Below are 21,696 nucleotides of genomic sequence, written 5' to 3'. Positions count from 1 at the left end.
TATTTCCATCCATTTTAAAAAAGTTACTGTGTAATTTCACAATTCATCAATTATCATTATAAAATCCAAGATTCAAAATGCGCTCATTCTGCATTGCAATCTTCTCTCTTTTCTTGCTTTTAATGGCTATTCCGGTTTATTTGGAAAGTATGGCTCGAGCTGAAAATGAGATTTAGCTTAAATAGTATGTAATCCATACTGAAAAATTAATTGTTACAAAGCAAAAGGCTTCTTAGCAAGAGAAATTAGCTCATCTAGTCCATCAGAATTATCTACCAGACAATAATGTTTTTTATCTCTGCTTCGGAAATTGAAGTTGCAGTTACTGGTTCGCACTGCACTATTTCAACCCATCCTCCCTTTGCACCTCCACCAACGCCGAATCTTAGCGGGCGTGGAATTTCTTTGTAAACAACAGGCTCTTTGACTCCATCGACAGAAAAAGTGAGCGTTCTCGAAGCCATATCCACTTCCAACCCGACTTCGTTCTCATCCTTCCAACATCCGATAAATTGATTAAACTTTCCTCTGTGTGCAACACCCTCATTTGCATACCACGCAATGGATTTATCGTCAGCTCCTAAACAGAAACTATATTTTTGCTTCCAATCCCCTTCGCATATGCCAATCACAGGAATCCACAAACACCCCTCAGACAGCATTCCATGCGTCTTTATCACAAATCTCCAGCAACCAGAAGAAATAGCACTTCCTGTCAAAACTGTTGCACCATCATTTTCTATCCAACTAACTTTATTTCCTTCAACACAAATGTAATTCGGAGTTTCTGATGAAGAAAAACCGAATTTCACGCTTGTAACATGTGAGTCAGAATCAGATTGCCGAGTAAAACTTATTGCAGAAGGAGGGGTGCATGCCAGCATCTGACGTTGCAAAGAAATTGAAGAAAGAGAAGAAGAAGAAGCAGAGGAAGAGGAAGAAGAGGAGGAAGAGGAAGAGGAAGATGGAGAAGAAGAAGAAGGAGAAGGAGAAGAGGAAGAGGATGATGGAGGAGGAAAAAAAGAAGAAAAGAATGAAGCTGATGCTGATGCTGATGCAACTTGTGGATCATTCGCCCATCGGATTTTTGTGTCAAGCTTGTTCGATTTTTCAGTTTCTTGAATGAAATATTCGAGCACATCGAGCTGAGCACTCTGCCAAAAGCCTCCAAGTCCAACAGCAAAGCAAACATTTTCTGGAATATTACTTATATAAATAGATTGCCTTCGTTTTTTAATATAGAATGCAGCTGTGTGCTCATCTGCATTGATTTCAATTGCCACTGGTTCATCAAAAGCGAACGGGTTAACACTGCCAACATAATTATTGTTGACAACAACAGCTCCATCCATTCGAAGTCCCAACGAACCGGGAATTTTCCCAAGTTCTTCGATTTCTGTGAACTTCGTCGCTCTGTGAGTGATCGGAATGGCTGGCATCCTGCACAGCGAAGAATCAACAATCCCAATAATTGGAGGCAGGTGGCCAGGTTTCTGAGCATTGCTACTGAAGATAACAGAAAAATGCCATATTCCACTGCGAATAATACGCTTTGCGTTCAGCCACACGCGCTTCTCCCTTCCGCATATAACGTGCAGGCGATCATCATCCACAGCAAGCCCATCAACACGCGGATAGTCAAATCTCGCGAGAGACTCGTCCATTGCAAACACGACAGGGCGGTCTCTCTCAGTCACACAGCCAAATGCCGATGAAAATAACTTTTCGAATCGGATGATTGTTGCTTGCGAACCTTCCTTTTCCATCTTCACGCCCAGTTGTACAGCTGGCGGCAAATCAGTGAAATAAACAGGCTGACGAATGCCTCTGTTAAAAAAACACATTCTCCGCATATTCATATCGACTTCCACACCAATTACACATCTTATTCTTCCTGTGCTGTCATTATGCTCTGCTTCAAACGGTTCGTTTCCACTTATAATGTTGCTCTTTCCAACGGTAACACCTCCATTTGACGTATAGCAACAGGAATTGATATCATCGCCAAAACAATTCAAGTCAGTCAGCCCAATTCGAGGTATCCCAGCAATTCCGATGCCAATCATCTCCCCTTCGTCAAAATCGCAATCGCATTCTTGTTCTTTTTTTGTTGTGTCTTCTGAGGTCGCACCGTCAGCAGTTGAGCTGCCACAAGCTGCATCTGGCCAGCTAAGCTCCACCTCAAGACGCCAAATGCCTTCGATGATGACCATTTGCGTGACAGCCATTCCAGGCTGAGTCTTTTTCCAGAGAACAGTCGATTCATCAATACTCAGCGCTTCAATTAGTCCTTCTTCACTGGGGCGAGCAAACGTCTTCAAGCACATATCACCTCCCCAGGTCATTGGCTCGTCGCTCTCTTCTGGCTGAAATTTCGAGAAAATACATCTTTTGAATCTGGCAATTTCGACCTTGTCGCCTTTCATGAAGAGGCCAACACCCAGCACAATCTGAGAAGGAATGTTTGTAAAATAAACTGGATGCCTTTCTTTGTTGCTGTAAAAGCACAGCCTTCTCTTGTTCATGTCAATTTCCATCTCAATTGTTCCGTCGTCTGACCATTTTATGCCTTTAGCATTGCTTTTTCTGTTTTCGTACCACACGTCTCCATTTTGGAACAATGCCACAGAATTCGCATCTCTTCCAAAAGGTTCAGAAGAACTTAACTGAGGCAAGAAAAGTGACGCTCCCACAAACGGCATCAACTTATTTCTTTCGGAGCTCTTTCTCTGAACTTTGAACTTCACACGCCAGATACCCTTTGTTATCACCAGCTTTGTGGTTATCATTCGGAATATAGACTCATTCCACAAGGCTGTCGTGCGCTTTCCATCGAGTGCAACATACTCTGCATCTTCCTTTGAAACAGAAAAATACAAATTTTGTTCTTCACTTCTTGTTGTCTGTGTTGAGAGAGAGCGGGTGTAAGTTGAAAGGGCTCGATTGAAAAATCCATGGTCTCGAATAGCCTGCTCTAATTGCACTCGTTTGAAATGTTCCAGTTTGTACAAGAACAGAAGCTGCTTATACCTGTCTGAGCTGTTTGGTTTAGAATAAGCACAAGGAAAAATATTATTGTTTTGAATTGTTATTAACAAGCAACTTAAAAAATAGAGAAAACTGAAGAACCTCTTTTCTTCTTCTGTAATGTTTGGTCTTGCTGGAATAACAAAATTCCTTCGTGTTATATGTTCGCTGATAATGGGCAATGAGATAAGTTTGTCTGTCGTAGGCCTTTCACTTTCCTCCTATAAAAAAATTGATAAGTTCATTTCATTTATTCATTTTGATATTCACTTTGAATTCAAACTTTCTGAATCATTGAGCAAATCATGTCATAAATTTCGTCGCAATAGCAGCTGGGGATTCTTTTAATTTCGTAGGGCTCACTGTTAAGGGATGTTTCTTTTTGAATTATTTGATCCAACGGACGATAATATGAACACATTTCATATGCCACAATTCCCAATGAAAATATGTCACTTTTGAAGGAAAATTTTCCTTTGAATCTGACTTCTGGTGATGCATAAAATCTATTTGCATTTTGAAAAAATAAATTTTTTGAATGAAAAAAATTAGAAATCAATAATTTTTCAAATTGATTTCACACACACAAAAGAGAAAATCATGAAAAGAAGTAAGTTAAGCAATGAAACTTCAACAAAATTTACCATAAAATGCGACATACTTTGTGCCATTTCGTGTTCGAACATAACTTTCTCCTTGAGCAAGTTGAGTGACTAATCCGAAATCTCCAAGTTTAACTCTTCCACCGTGACACAGCAAAATGTTGCATGCCTTTAAATCGCGATGAACCACATTTTTGATGTGCAAAAAATGCAGGCCTAAAAGGATTTGGCAAAAGTAATCCAAAAATAAATCTTGAGGCATTCTCTTTTTCTTATATTTTTCGATTTCTTGTGATAAATCACCATGAGAGCAATATTCCATAAGCATAAATAAATAGTTTTTATTATCCGCATCGGGGCGAACATATACCCGTTCAACATTCACGAGATAAGGACTTTTCAGCATTTGAGAAAAATATATTTCGCATTGCTGTTCCTTAGTGAGGCACCCACTGTCCAGCTTCATCCTTTTTAATGCTCTAAAAACTCCATCTTCGGATTTGTGTTTGACACGATAAACCTCACCATAAGATCCACGTCCAATCTCTTTCACAATCTCAACTTAAATAATGAATTCACAGTGAAAAAAAATGATGATAATAAGAAATATAAAATGCAAACAATCGTCAAACTGATAAGGAGAAGGCTGAACGATTTCTTCCATTCTTTCTACGGTGAATTTCAAAATAAAAAAATATATGTGATCTTCCTATTTATTAAATTATTTCTTTTTACCTTTATTATTTTTTTTATTTTTTGGTTTGCCTTTTATTCGGTAATATGGAAAAAGGTGCCTTAAAAAAGGGTGTCTTATTACGGCGCACTGGGGTTTTCAGAGACTGGAAGCAATGCTTGTTTGTTTTGAAATCTACAGGACTTGAATTGTACCAAACTGAAAAGGTATATTATTATTTCGTTAACTCTTTTAATTTCATTTTTTTCTTAAAAAGTCTGAAACACCACAACTTCGCATATCTTTGAGGCTCGCTTCATTTGAAATTGTTGATGAGCCAGAACAAAAATCTAATCAAACAAAAATATACGTTTTCAAAATAATAGAAAATGAAAATAGCACACATTTTCTTGGTGCTTCATCAAAAGAAGTTAGAGGTGAATGGATGAATGTGTTGAAGGTAATGCTTTTTTTATCTCAATTTTTGAATTGTTTAATTTTGAAAATTAAAAGTTATTTCGAGACTTTTCAAATCCAGAAACACTTGAAAAGGCTAAAAAAGAAGGGGGAAAACAAGCAATGAAAGTTATAACAAATTCAAACAGATTAGATCAACTTGTTTCACTTTTGAATATTGGAGTTGCTGCATCATTTCAGAACCCCGATGATGATGTTTGTCATTAAACTCATTCCATTTTTCATTAAAAACTGTTCGGATTTTTTATGTTAGAATCATTCTCTGTTATCGCGAGCGTGTTATAAAAACAAGATTGATATGGCTCGTTATTTGATTGAGAAAGGCGCTGAAGTTAACTGTGCTACGACGCATGGGAAAACTCCGCTTCACTTTGCGTGCCAATCAAGATCTCATGAAATGATGAAACTCCTTATTGCTTCAGGAGCTGATCGAGAGAAAAGCGATGAAAATGGCGAAGCTCCGCTGCACATTGCGTGCGCACAGGGAGATTTAGAAGCCATTAAGATTCTTTTAAAAGATTTTCGTAACAGAAACGCATTTTCTCAGTCTTTGTCGTCATCTAACTTAGTGGACGCAAAAGATCCGTCTTCCTATCGAACAAAGACCTTTGGAGATTCGCCGTTCCACGAGCTTGCTGTGTCGCCCACATCTGACAAGGTGCTTGAGCAGTGCATTGCTGCCCTGATTGCTGCCGGGTGCGACATCAACGCGAAGAACAACAAAGGCGAGACTCCAATCAACCTCGTACTGATCAGCAAGAACATCGTCCGTGCAGCGCTGCTGTACCGATACGGTGCTACGCTCAGCAACATTGTCGACACCGAAAGCACAGTCTGTCCCACCCCTGCTTCTGGCAGTGACTTAGCCCAGCACCAGCCGCTGTCTTATTCAGCTTCAGCAGCATCTTCCTCGTCCTCTTCCACTTCCACGTCTTCGTCTTCGTCTTCGTCCTCGCTCGGCAACGTGCTCCACGTGCTCTGCCGGATGGGCCCGCGACTTGTTGAGTCGCAGGCGAGCTTTGACAGCTTCCGGCAGCTGGTTGTCGGGGCGCTTCAGTCGAACATCAGTCCCGTCGCCCGAGAGCAGAAGAACGGCGCCACGCCGCTGCATCTTGCGGTGGCCTCGCGCTGCCCGCTGGAAGTCATCGGCCTGCTCTGCCCGATCTCTGACCTCCGCATCGAAGACTCATTCCACCAGACTCCTCTCTCGCTTGCACTTCACCGCATCTCCAACCCTGCCGTCATTTCATGTCTTACCCATTTCACAATCAAGCAGCTGAAGTCTCCAGAAACCGTTTTCAGCTCCTTTTCGAACCCGTCCATGCCATCACTCGCCAAAATATCTCCATCCTCAAGTCTTCTGCGTATGATGTATTGTTCTCTATCTGCCTCCTCTTCCTCCATTTTGCCAGCGACTCCTCTCCCGTATTTTACCGGTTCATCCAACAATTCTTCTTCATTTCTTACGCCAACCACAAAAACATATGTGCCTTTCGTTCGCATTTCTTCCTTCTCCTCTCTATCGATGCCGAAACCTTCTCCTCTTGTCGCTCTCGCGTCGGTTGACGGAAGCGTATTCTATTTCAACCGCCGCAACCCAGCCAGTATTTTCCAGATGCTCGCACCAACACTCTCCAGCACTCCCTCGCTGTTTGTCCCGCTGACTGAGTCTCCTTCACAGAACGCTCTTCTTTCGCTTCTTGCCTCTGAGCCTTCTGCGGTCGCGTCACACACACGCATCACCCCGTTCATTCGCCGCATCGCTTCGATTTCGCTCAGCCTCGATTCAGATGTCTGGCAGCAAAAGGAACCAATCCCACAGCTTCCGCCTCGCTTTTGTAAGAAGAACAGAAAGAGCAATCACCGGTTTTCTGTGCTTGGCAGTGCCTTTGAAAACGAAGTGTGGGTTGTGAACAATCAGTCAGCTTTGTTTGTATTCGATGCTGTCACATCCAACTTGAAGCAAAGCTTTCCTGTTTTGTTCCCTGAGCCGCCCCTCAACTCACACAATCTCTTCCACTTCCCTTACTTCCGCACGCCGCAGTATTTCATCTGCCACATCCCCATCTTTGACCAGCATCCTCCTCCACTTCACAGCCTTTCTCACAGCTTGCCTCACATTCCTTCTGCCTCGTCTGTTTCTTCGCTTCTGTCGCACTGCTGCAGCAGCCCTTTGAGCTCTGAGTGTGATGCGCAGTGGATCTCCTTCGTCTCCGCACAGCAGATGGAACCAGCGCTCCGCACGCGTCTGGCGCTCTTCTGTGCAGCAGACAGGGTTCCGCTGTGTGTCACGTGGATTGTGCGCAGAGACGGGTGCTGCATCCAGGTCGAGCGGGAGGACAAAGACGGGAAGCGGAACATCGAGTCACCGCACCAGCTGCCGTCGCTTCCCATTGCAGACATCCAACTGGCACTATCTGTACCCCATTTCAAGCCAGCGCGCCCGCCAAGCAGAGACAAGCAGTACAGGCTCCTTCCTCTCCCTGCGATGTTCCGGAGCCTCTCAGCGCTGCACTCGCCGCGGCAGATTGCTGAAGCTCCTTCCATTTCGTCGAGTTCGTTCCAGTCTCTTGACTCAGCTGCAGGCGAGCAATCAAATTCGCAGTCACCTTCTTCCCAGTTCCTTTCGGCAGCTCCTCAGCACATCAGTCTCAACCAGACAGCAAACAGCTCTCCAATCTCCGTGCCGCTTCCTTTCAAAGCGCCGGACTTTAAACCGCAGCGCCTGAATGACGTGCCTGTCATTGATCAGCAGTCTTCGTCGCCCGTCTCGTCGTCTCCAGCTGCCCATCCGCTCTCTGCCACTTACGGCGGCAACGGAGTGCTCCATTCGATGCAGTTTTCAGAGGGGCCTGCGTCTTCTCTTCCGCTTTCTGGAATTCTGTCTTCTTCGCTGACTTCAGCGGGGCTTCTGACGCATTCTTCGTTCTCTGCTTCTTCAGCAATGAATTCGAGTGCTATTTCTGCTGTATCTTTCTCATCCTCGCCATCTTCATCGATGTCATTGTCAAATGCTCCGATTCTCCCTAAGACTCGTGATCCGCTTCTGGTAAGCACTGTTCAAACATCACAAGAAGGAAGCATGGAAACATCCATTGTGACATTCTCAGAAGCAAATGCTCTTGACTCAAGTGGCGAACAATTAATTCGTACTTCTTCATCGCCTGGTATTAGACAAGAGTTTTCTGGTGGGTCTTCGGATGTTCAGATTTTTTCTCCTTCTTCTTCTCCTTTGTCACCACCATTATCCTCTTCTTCCTCCTCCTCCTCTTCCTCTTCTTCCTCTTCTTATTCCTCTGAATTTTCGCCTCCTTCTGATCATTTACGCTCTCATCCGCATTCCCATTCTCCTTCAATCGAATCATCCAACTTTGTTCCTGTTGCCTCTTCCTCGTCTCCCTCACCGCGCCACGTGCCAATCGGCGGAACCGAAAGCAGTCTACAGCACTTTTCTGAGTATGCACCAGAGGACCATTCACCTGACTCCGTTACGTTGGACACTACTCCATCTCCTTCTCCTCGCAACTCTGCATCGCCTTCTGTTTCTCCGAACAGCAGCAAGTTTGCTGGTGGATCAACAGCTCATGTCGAAGCTGTACCGATTTCATCTTCAACTTCGTCTTCGTCTTCGTCTTCGAATTCTTCTGTTTTTTCAACAATTACTTCTTCTTCTCCACTCAATGTTTCATCATCTCTTTCTTCTTCTTCTGCCCTTCCTTCTCATCTTTCTCAGTCAAACACCAGCCAGTTCGATTCTCCCAATCTCCCATCCGTTCCTCTCCCTTCACTCGCCTCTGTTTCCTCTGTTGCCTCGTCATATCCGTCCGCCCCTCAGTTTATGTCGCATGTTCCTGCACAGTCTTTCTCCTCTCCATCAGAAGCAGGCCAGCCCTCTCTCGTCACCCTTGCGCTGTCGGAGGCAATGGCCGAGCCAGCCGCGCGGGTCACCAAGCAGCGCCACGGGAAAGTGCCTGCACTCCGCATGGGAATGGCCGCACGCCCCGGCAGCACTGCTCTGAGGAGCGTCGGCACTGCGGTCGGGCTGTCGCCTGGGATGGGCGCGTTGGGCTCGTTCCCTCCTTACAGCAAGCGCCCGCTCTCGCCCACAAGCGAACCAGCCAACCAAAACATCAGCCAGGAGCAGCCTGTTTCATCACAGCTGCTTTCTTCCTCGGCAGCAGCGCCTTCGTCCATGTCTGCTTCGCTCTCTGCTGCCTCGTCGACTCCTGCACCGCCTGCACAGAAGTCACTGAAGGACTCGTCTTCGCCGTACAATTCGAGATACTCACCACACCCGTCAAACTGCTTCTGCCGGATGTGTTTCCCGATGCCTTACCACTTCTTCACAGAGTTCGTCTACTACCACGCCATTCCTCCTGAAATGCCCATTCATTTCTTCGTCTTTGAGACGGCTGCACCTTCTCCTGCTCCTGCTGCTGCTGCTGCTACAGCCTCTGCTCCATCACAAGGAACTGATTCAGCTCAGATTCAAACGTCTGCACAGCCAAAAGACACCACAGCAAAGTTCTTTGTGGATTATCCTTTGAACATCACGCCTACACTTGTAGAGCTCAGCAAGCCTTTTCTTTCCCAGCCTCCGCTTTCTATCTCGCCCACTTTCTTTGCGCTGATGCACTACGTCCGCCCTCTTTTCTCGTTCAGCCATTTGGCGCTGTTCATCGCCCCACGCCACGCGCTGGCTGTTTCAGCTGATTTTCGCGAGCGGTTTTTCGTACCGTTCATTCCGAAGGACTTGCACAGGCAGATGCAGCTTCATCCGGAGGCATCCAGGAGTTTCAGGGGAAGGCCATCCAAAATCACCCGCGGCGGGATACGAAGCAGGTCGCAAAGCCGGATCTTGTTTCGAGTGAGAGTTCGGCCGAAAAGAAGAGGAACGTACCAACTTGACGGCTTGAGAGACTCCTCCCAAGCAGGAAAGCTTGGAGACACTGTGCAAAAGGAAGCATCATCACAGCTGCATATGTCAATGACAAGAGATACAAGCGAAGAGATGGAGCAAGACAACGGAAGCAATGCAGATCAGCAAAGCAATGCAGAGAAAGCACCAACGCAAACACAACCGCACAATCTTCAGCTTCAAACGAGAAAATCTTCTTCTTCTTCTTCTTCTTTTTCGAATTTGAACGAATCGAAGACTCAAAACTCTCCAAATGCAACCTCGACACCTAATTCGCGCAGTTCTTCAGTGTCAGCCTCGTCAGCAAAGGAATTAACAGCACGAATGGCCAAAGCAGGGCTGATGGAAGGCTTCGATGAGAATGAGGAAGAGGAGGATCAAGACGAAGAGCTCTCAGACATCATCAGGAAGAGCAGAGCGAAGCAAAATGACACTTCTTCGAATGACTCTAAAAGCGAATCAGAAGCAGAAGCAGACGCGGAAGCAGAAGCAGAAGAAGTTAAAGCTCCTTCTCAGCCAGGTGAGGCACTTCTGAAAGCACAGCAGCAACAACTCCATTCGCAAACTACTTCGTCTGGAAGAAGCAAGACAATTACAAACACAAGAGAAGCAATGCAAAATGATCTCGACGAAAACAAAGCAAACATAACAAGTTCATCATTTGCAAAAGTTGCAGATAAAGAAAATGAATTCCCAACTCGCTCAGACTCAGAATCGCCTCAGTTCGACGACTTCTTTGTGATTGCGAATTCGCCCCATCAAAAGGAAAGCAAGCCTCAGCCAAGTGATGCTTCAACCACTCAGGTGCTGTCTCGAGCCAACACATCCCATTCGAGATCCTCCTCTGCTGCTTCTGTGTCTTCTCCCGTTCCTCATCCTCATCCTCCCCCTCTCCCTCCAGAGTCACATGAAGCTACATATTTAAATAAACAGAATGCAAACAGTATTGATTACAATCCGAACACGGCTTCAGAGAGCAGGTTACAGGAATACAAACAGATGAGTGTGTTGCCAGAGATCGCTGCTCGGCGCTTTCCTTCCAGAGCCACTGTGTCGATTCCTCGTTCAATGGCTATTCGATCTTCGGCAGGTCTGAGGATTAGCCGGTCATTTAATCCAAACACGACAAAGATCATTATAAAGAAGAAAAAGAAGAAGAAGAAGAAACAAGGCACATCAAACTCTGCATTTGCGAGCAATGATCCATCAAACGTTGGAAATCAATTTCTTTCTGGTAATCCCTTCCAAGAAGACAAATCCCAATTTTCACAAGTCAACGACGAGCCGAGCGTTATTCCTGAGCCGCCAAGCGGAACAGACGAGAACGACTACGACGATGATGAAGACAGCGACCAGAAGTCGTCGTTCCTCGATGACAGCCCAGTCTTTTCTTCGCACCCGAGGCGCGAAGATATTTCGTACCCTTCGTTTATGCCGACCGCTGCTGCCCATGTACCCCCAAATGCTCCACAGATCCTTTCGTATTTGCTATACCTCGACGCCTGCGAAAAAGAGCGCGCTGCTTTGAACATTCAGTTTTCCAAGGATGATTCATCACACAATATATTTTGCTGTCCTTCTCTGGCAACTCCAGATGCTTCAGTACAGGTTGAATCTCATGTTGCCTCGACAGCTGCTTCAGGTTCTTCGAAATCATTACCGAATTCTTCTCCTTCACCATCGCAATCTCCTTCTTCTGTCTCAAACCCTCCTCTTCCTCAAGCCTTCTCATCTCCTGTTTCTTCCACCCTACCAACCAATACAGTCCAATCTCAATCAGCTGCGTTTGATCCATTCCGTTCGTCTCGAAACGCCGAGGCGTTGTTCCCTGTTCTGCCTCCGCCCGCGGGCACTTTGTGGATTGGCACATCGAGCGGCACTCTTTCTATATACGATGCACAAAGCTTCATTCTTCGCCGTTCGTTCGCTTTCGAACAGACTGCAGAGGAGAAAGCGATCACTCCGCTGATCTCTGCTGTTTTGTATATTCCATTTGAACAGGCGGCTGGAGGAATCATTGCCTCGCCTTCTAAGCACGATTCACATGAAGGAAAATCCATTCAACCTTCTTGTTCGAATGAGCTGCTGACTGTTGGAGGGCGTGTGTGGGTTGCTTCTCCATGCTGTGGAATTCGTGTGTTTGATGCGTACACATACAAGCTGATCCGCATACTTGCTGATGCGCCTTTTCAATCGGTATCTTCGCTGAGTCTTGTTTCTCTGCCTCGAAAGAAAAAACAAGCAAATAAAAGAAAAGGCTCGGTGCTTATGAAAGGGGATGATTCGTCATTTGACGGATATGAGGTGTGGGGATGCACGTTGAATGGAGATTATTTTGTTGTAGATCCATTCACCTACCAAATGAAATACAGCACGTTCTTTGACAAGTTGAAAGTGTAGTTGAATGTTTGTGAATTTTGTTTTAAAATGTTAAAATAAATAATTGTGTTTTTGTTGATTTTCAGTTTGATTTTTTTTTTCTTTTTGGGTTTTTTATGTTTATTTTTTCGTTGACAAATCATCAAAGCGATGACTATGATTAATTTTCAAAGAGATTTAAAATAATAACTGTAAAATACAGTTTGAAAAAGATCGGAATCTTTTCTTTCTTTCTTTTTTTTTTTTTTCAATTTGAAATCAAAAGCTAACTAAAATAGTATGACTGATTTTTTCACGTTTAAGAAATGCAACATTACAAATGGTTTTGAAATGTGCAACTCATTGTTATTGAAGAATATCTATGTTAGCAAAAGAAATTTTACTGTTGTTGACTTGGTTTCATTACACTTATCAATAAAATCAAAATAAACTTGAGTGAAGCGTTGAAAAAACAAACAAGAACAATGATGCAATGATGCAATGAAAAATGTTAAAATAAATCAAAGCTTTTTGGAAGGAATAAATTCCATTTATCAAAATCAAATGCAAAGGAAAAAAGGAAAAAAGGAAGGAAGGAAGGAAGGAAAGAAAGAAAGAAAGAAAGGAAGGAAGGAAGGAAGGAAGGAAGGAAGGAAGGAAGGAAGGAAGGAAGGAAGGAAGGAAGGAAGGAAGGAAGGAAGGAAGGAAGGAAGGAAGGAAGGAAGGAAGGAAGGAAGGAAGGAAGGAAGGAAGGAAGGAAGGAAGGAAAGAAAGAAAGAAAGAAAGAAAGAAAGAAAGAAAGAAAGAAAGAAAGAAAGAAAGAAAGAAAGAAAGAAAGAAAGAAAGAAAGAAAGAAAGAAAGAAATAGCAAGTGAAAGATATGAAAAGAGAAATAGATCCTAATACAGAAGGATCATACCCCGAAAAGGTTAATGAAAAACTGAAAATTTTTGTTCAAAAAGACAAACAATACAATAACCATGCCAAAAAATGTCAAAAAATGTCGGAAAAAAAAAAAAAAAAAAAAAAGTTTGAAATTCGAGAAGATTCGGGGCATGCTCCTTCAGCATTAGGATATATCCTATTTTCAAAAGAAGGAAAAAAAGAATAATAAATGGCAATTACTCTTCCAAATAGCAAAAAAAATCAAGCAGAAAAATTGCATTGAACTATGGAAAAGAAAAGCAAAAATTCAAAAGAAAACGTAATCAATAAAAAATTTTTGATGTTAATGAAATCTTGGGGGATTCAAATTAAAAAAGAAAAATAAAGAAAATTACAAATATAAAGCAATTTCTTTTTTTTTCAAATTTTCTTTCGGTCATCAAATTTTCTGTTTTTAATTATCGACTCTTTTCCATAATTCCTGAATTTTTCCATCTTAAATTAAAAGATCCTCTTCAAAAAAGCATATCATCCACAACAAAACTGTGTTCTCTCGTTTCTTTTTGGAAAAGCCTAATATTGATAAGGACGATGCGGATTTTTAGAATTCAGATTGCCTAATATTTCTTGACCAAATATAGAAAGCTTATGCGCCTCCTGAAGAGGAAGAGGAAGCGAAATAGCTCCAAAGTAGTTGCAATAATTGTAGCACAGACAGTTACTAAAGTTAATCAGTTCCTCTGATGCAAGGCCTGTCTCATCAACAACCACCACATAGCGTGTTGGCAGCGCTGTTGTGCGATAATCCACTTTCTGAGGGATGAGGAACCAGTCGTAGTAGAAATCAGACGTTACCACACTGTCAACCACCGTGCCTGGAGGAGGATTCTGACCATCAGCTGTGAAGAAGCGGTGGTGGATCCTCTTGTCCACCACAATCACAGCATGGCGGGGACGATATTTAACCTCTCCTTCGTCAAATACACTAAATGCACGCAGCATCTGTTCATATTCCACTCCCACCACATCGTTCAATTGTGCGTCACCAACACCATCGCGATACTCAATTATGTATGAAGGAAGATTTTTGTTAATCGCTTTGTACTCGTCAAGCGCGCTCTTCAAAAACACGAACCACAGATTTCCTCCAACAATCTCTTTCTTCTGCTTGCAAGGGGCTGTTCTCTTGTAAGTCCTAGTCATGTCCCGACTCATAGAGGCTATCATTGCAATTGTTCCTTCAAGGCGGCCTTTTGAGCGAGACACATCAATAGACAGCACCATCACATTCCCATCGCCTGGGAGAATGCGCATCGTATTCACTGACTGCTCTAGTGCTGGCATTTGCATCTGTTTTCCTCCTTTTTTCGATTTTGACGCTGGCTGACGCTTAGCATTTGATGTATCCGAAGCTGATGCGGAAACTGAGGCTGAGGATGAAGCTGACGCTGAAGCTGAAGCTGAAGAAGACGGAGTAGCTGAGGAAGAAGCGGTTTCAGATGGCACGTCCACTGTTGGGGGCAGAGGCCTTGCCCAATCAGGAGGATCAATCGCCCAGCAAGTTCCTCCAATCTTGTGCGTGATCTGCGTCCAAAGGCCTGTCAAAACTGATAAGTTTGCATCTCTCACGTTCTTAGACACGACGCACTGAGAAGGAATGGGCTTTCGAGTCTCCGTCATTATCTTCATTTGTTTGTAGCGATTTGTGTCTTTATTTGGTAAAATGACAAGGGCAAGTTGATGCCTGCGAAAAACTTCAGTGAATTTTTGATCAACTTCAGTGGCGAATTGATTTGGATAATCCCTTTCGATTTCCAGTAAATCAGGCTGAGCAATATGCACCCCTTTTGCCACGCGTCTAAGCTGATAGAGAAAGTTGTCAATGTTTCTTGTATCTCGTCTTGAGCAGATTATCACCCATTTCTCGAGGTTGACAGGCCTCAGCAAAGTGTTTGTTTTTGTTGCATCGCGCCACGCTCCTAACAGACATAGTAAAGAATGATAGCACCGTTGTGGGGGGAAAAAAGAAAGAAAAAGGAAAAATTAACGAAAATTATCATTGCATTAAAAGTGATTCATAAAATTCAAATAAAATGAATCAAAAAAAGAAAAGAAAAAGAATAAACTTTTCTAATTTATTCTTTTTATTTATGCAACAACTTCACACACCATCAGTAATTGTTAGGATTTTTCCATCACCCCATCTGAGATTGACGGGTGGACATATCCATCCCAGAATTCTCTCCATCCCTTTAAATTTCGCTTCCAATCCCGCATCTTTTAACTCTTTTGACTCCAAAAATGGCTGCGCAATGCTGTTTATTAATCTCATTCGATCACGTGGAGAGTGGGTGTGCATTTCTTTGACTGTCTTCATCAAACGAAAATCGCTCAAACACTCTTCAGGTCTAATTTTAATGTACATTTATCCAAAAAGAGCACAATATCAGTTATATATTACATTTAAATATGTGTAAAAATCAAACAAAAAGGAATAAAAATTTAACATTCAAATGGGAAAGAATCAATGTTTGTTAAATGGCAAACATTCCTGTTGCGAATGCAAGCTCCATCGGAATTGCTGCAAGTTTTGATGAGCCCGTTCCACTGGTTGATCGGCAGAGTAAAAGTGGCTGACAATCAAGAAGACGGATTTCGTAGCGCGAGAAATAATAATCTTTTATTGTTTCCTCCACTTCTTCTCCTTTCTCATTCTTGTGTTTGAACTTGTAAGTTAATGGTGTTTGATCTTCCAAAACTATAACGATTCTAAATGTTTGATATTTGCTAGAATATCTGAACACGTAATTCGGAAAATAAAAACATCATTGAGATCGACAAATAAAGAGGAAAGCAATTTATTAAATGAATCAACATATTAAATGAATTAAAAAATATATTACTTTGTAACAATAAACTGGCCTTTCAGCGTCTCAGCACAACTTTTGCCTGATCTATTCCACTCTTCAAGAATTGTATCTGTTCTCAATATTCCATGTGTTTGGTCAACCAATGTTTTCACTCCCGTTATGGACGGATAAATGGTCAAACGAGTCCCAAACCACATTTCCAGATTCGTACCAGGAATGTTTTTTATTTGATTTGGATCGAGCATCTCTCTTCTAATCTGTATGTAACCACCTTTCGCTTGAATTTCTTTGACAAGCACATTCAGCCATTGAAAAGGATAATTTGGATTTCCAGGTAAATATGCATTAACCAATTCAAAGTGAATGTGATAGCTCTTTTCCTCATCATTGTACTTTCTTGGCAGATCAAAATCTTTCGTCTTTATTTCGCTATTGTATGAGTAAAATGATGTATTATCAAATGCTTGAAAATAGTAAGAAATTAATTTTTAATGATAACAAAGCTAAATGTGCCAACCGCAAAAAATCGGAGCAATATGTTCTCTCTTCAATTGGTCTACTAATCCCTCTCGCAATCTCCGATCGCGAAATCTGTCCAATTCTGGAGTAAATTCCACCGAATATTGAAACATTTTTATATCTATTTTCAAAGGATAAGAATTTGCCAAAAGAGATACGGGTCTTGACCCTCGAAGAGCAATTTTTTTTGAAGGTCTACGTGCAAAGCGAATGTCCATTTGAGTTGTTTCCTTTTCAACCAAAGTTATCATAAAAAACACAATTATGTTAGCCCATAAAAAAAAATATCAGTTCTCAATCTAATAAATAACATTGTGATGATGAAAATAATTTGTGTATTTATTTTCACAAACACTTATCAGTTTTTACAGATATCCAAAAATTATTCTCTGTTCCATTATAAAATACAAGAAATTGTTTGAAATTTTGTGATGGAAAATGTGCTTCAAATAGCAGAAGTAACATTGTTCACATTATTTCTTGTTATTTTTTTTGTTGTGGAAAAATATTTGGAATCGAAGTTTCATCCGAACAAAAGTGTGTGCATCGTTTATTGTGTTTTTTTCAAGAATCTTAAGATTGAAATAATTTTATTTGATTTTTATTTCAATTGAATGATTAGAGCCAACCCCCATATTAAATCCTTTTTTTTTACTGGTCATTTTATTCAGTTATTGGGAATATGCACTTGAATTTCAACATTTTCCCAATCTGAAAAGGCATCCTGTAGTTTTTTCATTTGGAATTTTATTGGTATAAGTCAACATTTTTGTTGCAGTACTTATGAATACAGATATTTTATTGATATTTAATATTTTTTATATCGAAATGTAGCTGATACTTGGAGAATTTATTCGAAAAATTGCAATAATAACTCTTGGGCATAATTTTACTCTTCGAATATCAGTAAAGCAACGCAGTGAACACAAACTTGTTACCACAGGAATTTTCAAGTTTTGTAGCCATATTTTTTGTCTTATAAAAATTGCTTTTGAAAATAAATTCTTATTTTTCCTAATTGTTCACAGATACGTAAGACATCCCAGCTATGCTGGATGGTACATATGGGCGATTGGAATGCAAGTTATGATAGGAAATCCATTTTGTACTATATTTGCTATGATTGTTCTGTGGCGCTTTTTCAAGATTAGAATTGAGTTTGAGGATGTGTATTTATATCATTTTTTTAAAGATGAATGGGTGCTTTACCGTTTTAACACTCCATCTGGTATTTTGTTTGTTAAATGATGTCATGTTTTTGTATAAAAGAAATTTTAATGCATTCTTAATGAGTTTATTGATATGATTTTTTATAGATTGTTTCTTGGATGAAAAATCTTTACTTTTTTTGCAAGAATCTCAAAATATCAAAGATTATTTTCTCTCTCTCTCTCTTTCTCTCTCTCTCTCTCTCTTTCTCTTTCTCTTTCTCTTTCTCTTTCTCTTTCTCTTTCTCTTTCTCTTTCTCTTTCTCTTTCTCTTTCTCTTTCTCTTTCTCTTTCTCTTTCTCTTTCTCTCTTTCTCTCTTTCTCTCTTTCTCTCTCTTTCTCTCTTTCTCTCTTTCTCTCTTTCTCTCTTTCTCTCTTTTTCTCTTTCTCTCTTTCTCTCCCTCTTTTTGTTTAATTTTTTTAAATGTGCAAATTTGGTAAAATAATTTTTTTTTCAAAACTAGTTTTTCAACAAATGTTTCAAAATTATTCGGGAATTGAAAGTGGATAAATTGAGAGATAAAAAATTTAAGTTTTTCATTTTTTTCAATTGCTTTTTATAACTAATAATTCTCTTTAAATGCATAAAATGATGAATTAAAAGAAATGTGAAGAGTCCAAATAAATATTTCGTTTTGAACATTAATTATTTTTAATTATCTAATTGTGTCTGTGAGAATTCTGGAAGAATACAAAATTAAATGAAATGAAAAATATAACTATTTTTTGATTATTTCAAGTGGACTTTATTCTGTTAATCATTCATTGCACAAGAAATGAAGGACTTGTTTTTTTTTTTTCAGAGTTTGCTTGGATCAATCAATCTTAAAAAAAATCTCTTATTTTGCAATCATTTTTTAATTTCAATGAGTGTAATTCTTTTTGAAAAAGTGTTAATGAATAATTTTCAATTGAAATGAAAATCTCATATAATTTTATCATTTCTTTGTTAATATAAACCAAACAACATAATTATGGAAGATATTATTTGATAATGCTATTGAAAACATTTTTTTGTTGATTCGTGAGAGGAAACAGGAATTTGATAAATATATGAGATTTTCATTTCAATTGAAAATTATTCATTAACACTTTTTCAAAAAGAATTACACTCATTGAAATTAAAAATGATTCCTTAAGATTGATTGATGAAAAAAAAAAACAAGTCCTTCATTTCTTGTGCAATGAATGATTAACAGAATAAAGTCCACTTGAAATAATCAAAAAATTTTTTAATACATGGGGAAAAATACGGACTTTCAAGCTTTTTTTGCCCAAGGCATTGAAAAATTGCTTCACACATAACTTTATTTCACTTTCTCAGATTTCAAAATAAATTTGATTATCATATCCGTAAACATGCATCGTTGATATTAAAGCATCAAGTTTACCAACATTTCACGAATGCCTAAAAATGGACACATTTTTATTGTGTTTTTTTTATTTCAAAAAGTTTTTGAAAAGTGCATAATTTTTCTATGAAAATGCCTGAAGAGAAATTATTTTCCCCACATATAAAACAAGATGGAGTCAAACCATCTGATTTTGTTAAAGAAAAAATCATTTCACATTCATAAGTTTACAGACACATTGCTTCAATAAAAGCAGGAAGAGATCCGCATCATATTGGACGTCCAGGATTGTTTAACAAAGAAGAAGAAGAAATTGAGGATTGTGCAATCGCTCAAATATCTTCTTCAAATAAAATAACTGTTTCAGATATCATCAGATTTGGGTGTCGTTTTATTTTTGATTAATCAATCAATTTGATTTTTAACAGGCAGAAAATGTTATGATTGAAAAAAACAAGGACCGCACACCTTCTTTGGAGTGCTTTCAAATTAGTGCAAAATGGGCTCGCAGATTTATAGAGAAATCCATTTTATTGAAATTTATTTAACCAAAATATATTGATCTTCGTCGACTTCAGTGTTCAACAATAGAAAATATGAGAAGTTTGTTTTTTTTATAAAAAAAAGTTGTAGACGACTATTAAATTTCTTCGGACTTAATCATCAATATGAATGAAACCGGAGTATTGATGAAACAGTCAGATGAAAAAATAGTCGTTTGAAAAGAAACATATTGCACTTTTTTTCCTGAGTCGCAAAGACACAAAAATGCAGCATTGTTTTCCACAATCATTGCTGACGGTCCATCATTAGATCCAATCATGTTTTGGCCATCACACACGCTTTCCGAGGATCTGAAAGAATTAAAGTTCCAAAGAAATTAACTGTAAAGCAAAAGGAACTGGCTTGAAGAGAAAAAATGATTTTGAAAAGATAATGATTGATATATTATTACCCAAAATTAATGAGAAAAGAATCGAGCTGAATGGATCATCTGCTCATGCTTTTAATATTCTCGATGGCCACACGTCTCGCCTTTGTTTTCCTGTAATGTCTTGGTGCAGAAAACATTTGATATATCTTCAAATTCTTCCATCACATACTACGTTCCTGACTCAGCCCCTGGACAGATTTGTATTTGTTCATTTCTAGAATTGCTTGAAAAGATCATTTCAAGTTCCTTCAGATTCCTCTATATCTTCCAACCGAAATGCATTAATTCCAGCTGTTTCTGATGAAGTCATCGATTCTTTTTGCCCGAAAATTGTTAGAAAATCATTTGCAGCATGTGGAATTCATCCATTTGACCCTTCTGCCGATTATCAGTGTCTTCCGCAGAACACTGAAGCCTCTTCGATGGTTGAAAAATCTTCAAACGATTCTTCACATGCAAACAGCATTAGCATGAAATAAATAACAGGAGATAATTTCTTTGAAAACTTCTCCAATCAATCAGAAAAAAATGAAAAAAAAAGTCCAAATTCAAATTCTTCATTGAAATTCAACATTTCGATTTGTTATGAAAACGAAACATCCAATATAACGGTCAATAGCCCCTAAATTTCAGAAGAGATAGAAAGAGAAAAACTCAGAAACATGAAATGAAAACAATTGTTTGTGTTGAAGCTGAATGTTCATTATCTAAAACAGAAGAAAAACATGAAGCACCATCAGAAAATATTTCCAAAAATGCACTTTTCACCAGTGTAAAAAGGAAAAGAAAATTCACTCGTGAAAGCACTTGGTGATCAATATTTTATTTCGGTTCATTACATTAATAATGAAGAACAATGCATTTGTTCACAATGAGCAAACTTGTCACTTCTCATTGAAACTTCTTATAATTCTTTTCGAAATTCTTTTCATTGTCTATCAATATTTCAGTTGCATCATTTCGGATTTTTGATTTTCTCCATTTGAAATCAATTTATCTTTGTTGACAATTCATTCCCAACAACAACAACAACAAAAAAAAAAAAAAAAAAAAAAAAAAAAAAAAAAGGGTTTTCATATTATATCTTGGTGATATCCTTTTGGAAATAACCTGTTCAAATTGTCCCAGGTTTTGTCCCTGTCCAGAATTTTGCAACTGATCATAAGCCCTCGTTTTTTTTATTATTTATTTTTATTTTTATTTTTATTTTTTTATTTATTTATTTATTTATTTTTTTTTTTTTTTGCTTTTCACAAAAACAAGTCACAATACAGTCAAAATCGGATATAATCACGTCGAATATAATCACATTCTCCTATAGTCACATTTTTCGATGCACCGACATTTTTTGCTAGTTTTTCATTCATTTTTCATCTCATATAATCACAGGGATGAAAATATATAATCACATTTTTAATTATAATGGGTGACTTTTTCAATGAAAAATCGATTTTTTGATCAAAAATCTCAATTTTCGCGTTTTCAAAAATGTACTCAAATTAGTTAAAATAATATGCATTATCGCAAAAAATTAATTTCGCAAGTGAAAAATGCGTTTTAATGAAGAATTTTCAAAAATGAAAAAATCGACCCAAAATTAATTAATTAATTAATTAATTTTTATTTTTTTCTGTGTGATGCAGCATCGTGTATTATCACAATCGGATATAGTCACAAAAAGTTGTGCAAAAACCGATGTGATTATATCCGGTTTGGACTGTACAAGAAATATAAGAATATTTTCTATGGTTCACTTATTTGTCTGAATTTTTTTTGAAAAGTTCCTTTTGTGAAATTTTCAAATAAAATAAAAATTTCAAATTTTCAACAATTTTTTGTTCCCACGTTAGAAACTTCAATAAAATGAAAATAA

General features: G+C 39.3%; 5 protein-coding genes across 5 annotated transcripts; 3 read left to right on the top strand and 2 right to left on the bottom strand.

The window, feature by feature from the left end:
• Window positions 1–272: 272 nt before the first annotated feature.
• Window positions 273–4,293, bottom strand: MONOS_13366 (putative serine/threonine-protein kinase Nek3; the record flags this gene model as incomplete). Its single annotated transcript, XM_067866059.1, has 5 exons — window positions 273–3,039; window positions 3,130–3,248; window positions 3,311–3,533; window positions 3,689–4,190; window positions 4,251–4,293. 5 exons carry the CDS (start codon window positions 4,291–4,293, stop codon window positions 273–275), a joined length of 3,654 nt encoding a protein of 1,217 aa, XP_067734342.1.
• Window positions 4,294–4,409: 116 nt separating this feature from the next.
• MONOS_13367 (putative Ankyrin repeats (3 copies)) lies at window positions 4,410–12,097 on the top strand (the record flags this gene model as incomplete). The annotated part of the gene is made up of 4 exons (XM_067866060.1): window positions 4,410–4,529; window positions 4,580–4,762; window positions 4,816–4,974; window positions 5,033–12,097. 4 exons carry the CDS (start codon window positions 4,410–4,412, stop codon window positions 12,095–12,097), a joined length of 7,527 nt encoding a protein of 2,508 aa, XP_067734341.1.
• A 343-nt stretch (window positions 12,098–12,440) lies between these two features.
• Window positions 12,441–12,958, top strand: MONOS_17055 (uncharacterized protein; the record flags this gene model as incomplete). Its single annotated transcript, XM_067869937.1, has 1 exon — window positions 12,441–12,958. The coding sequence occupies exon 1, from the start codon at window positions 12,557–12,559 to the stop codon at window positions 12,956–12,958; it is 402 nt and encodes a 133-aa protein (XP_067734340.1). The 5' UTR covers window positions 12,441–12,556.
• Window positions 12,959–13,513: 555 nt separating this feature from the next.
• MONOS_13368 (putative eukaryotic translation initiation factor 2C) lies at window positions 13,514–16,580 on the bottom strand (the record flags this gene model as incomplete). The annotated part of the gene is made up of 5 exons (XM_067866061.1): window positions 13,514–14,919; window positions 15,110–15,348; window positions 15,488–15,736; window positions 15,844–16,273; window positions 16,328–16,580. The coding sequence occupies 5 exons, from the start codon at window positions 16,578–16,580 to the stop codon at window positions 13,514–13,516; spliced, it is 2,577 nt and encodes an 858-aa protein (XP_067734339.1).
• A 180-nt stretch (window positions 16,581–16,760) lies between these two features.
• MONOS_17054 (putative isoprenylcysteine carboxyl methyltransferase family protein) lies at window positions 16,761–17,577 on the top strand (the record flags this gene model as incomplete). The annotated part of the gene is made up of 4 exons (XM_067869936.1): window positions 16,761–16,795; window positions 17,001–17,082; window positions 17,164–17,282; window positions 17,358–17,577. 4 exons carry the CDS (start codon window positions 16,761–16,763, stop codon window positions 17,575–17,577), a joined length of 456 nt encoding a protein of 151 aa, XP_067734338.1.
• Window positions 17,578–21,696: the final 4,119 nt, after the last annotated feature.

The sequence above is a fragment of the Monocercomonoides exilis genome, assembly GCF_001643675.1.
Source record: "Monocercomonoides exilis strain PA203 chromosome Unknown scaffold5-2102611, whole genome shotgun sequence".
In the NCBI taxonomy this organism is placed as follows: Eukaryota; Preaxostyla; order Oxymonadida; family Polymastigidae; genus Monocercomonoides; species Monocercomonoides exilis.
The sequence above is the reverse complement of the archived record's forward strand: the minus strand, read 5'-3'. Positions and strand labels throughout refer to the sequence as shown.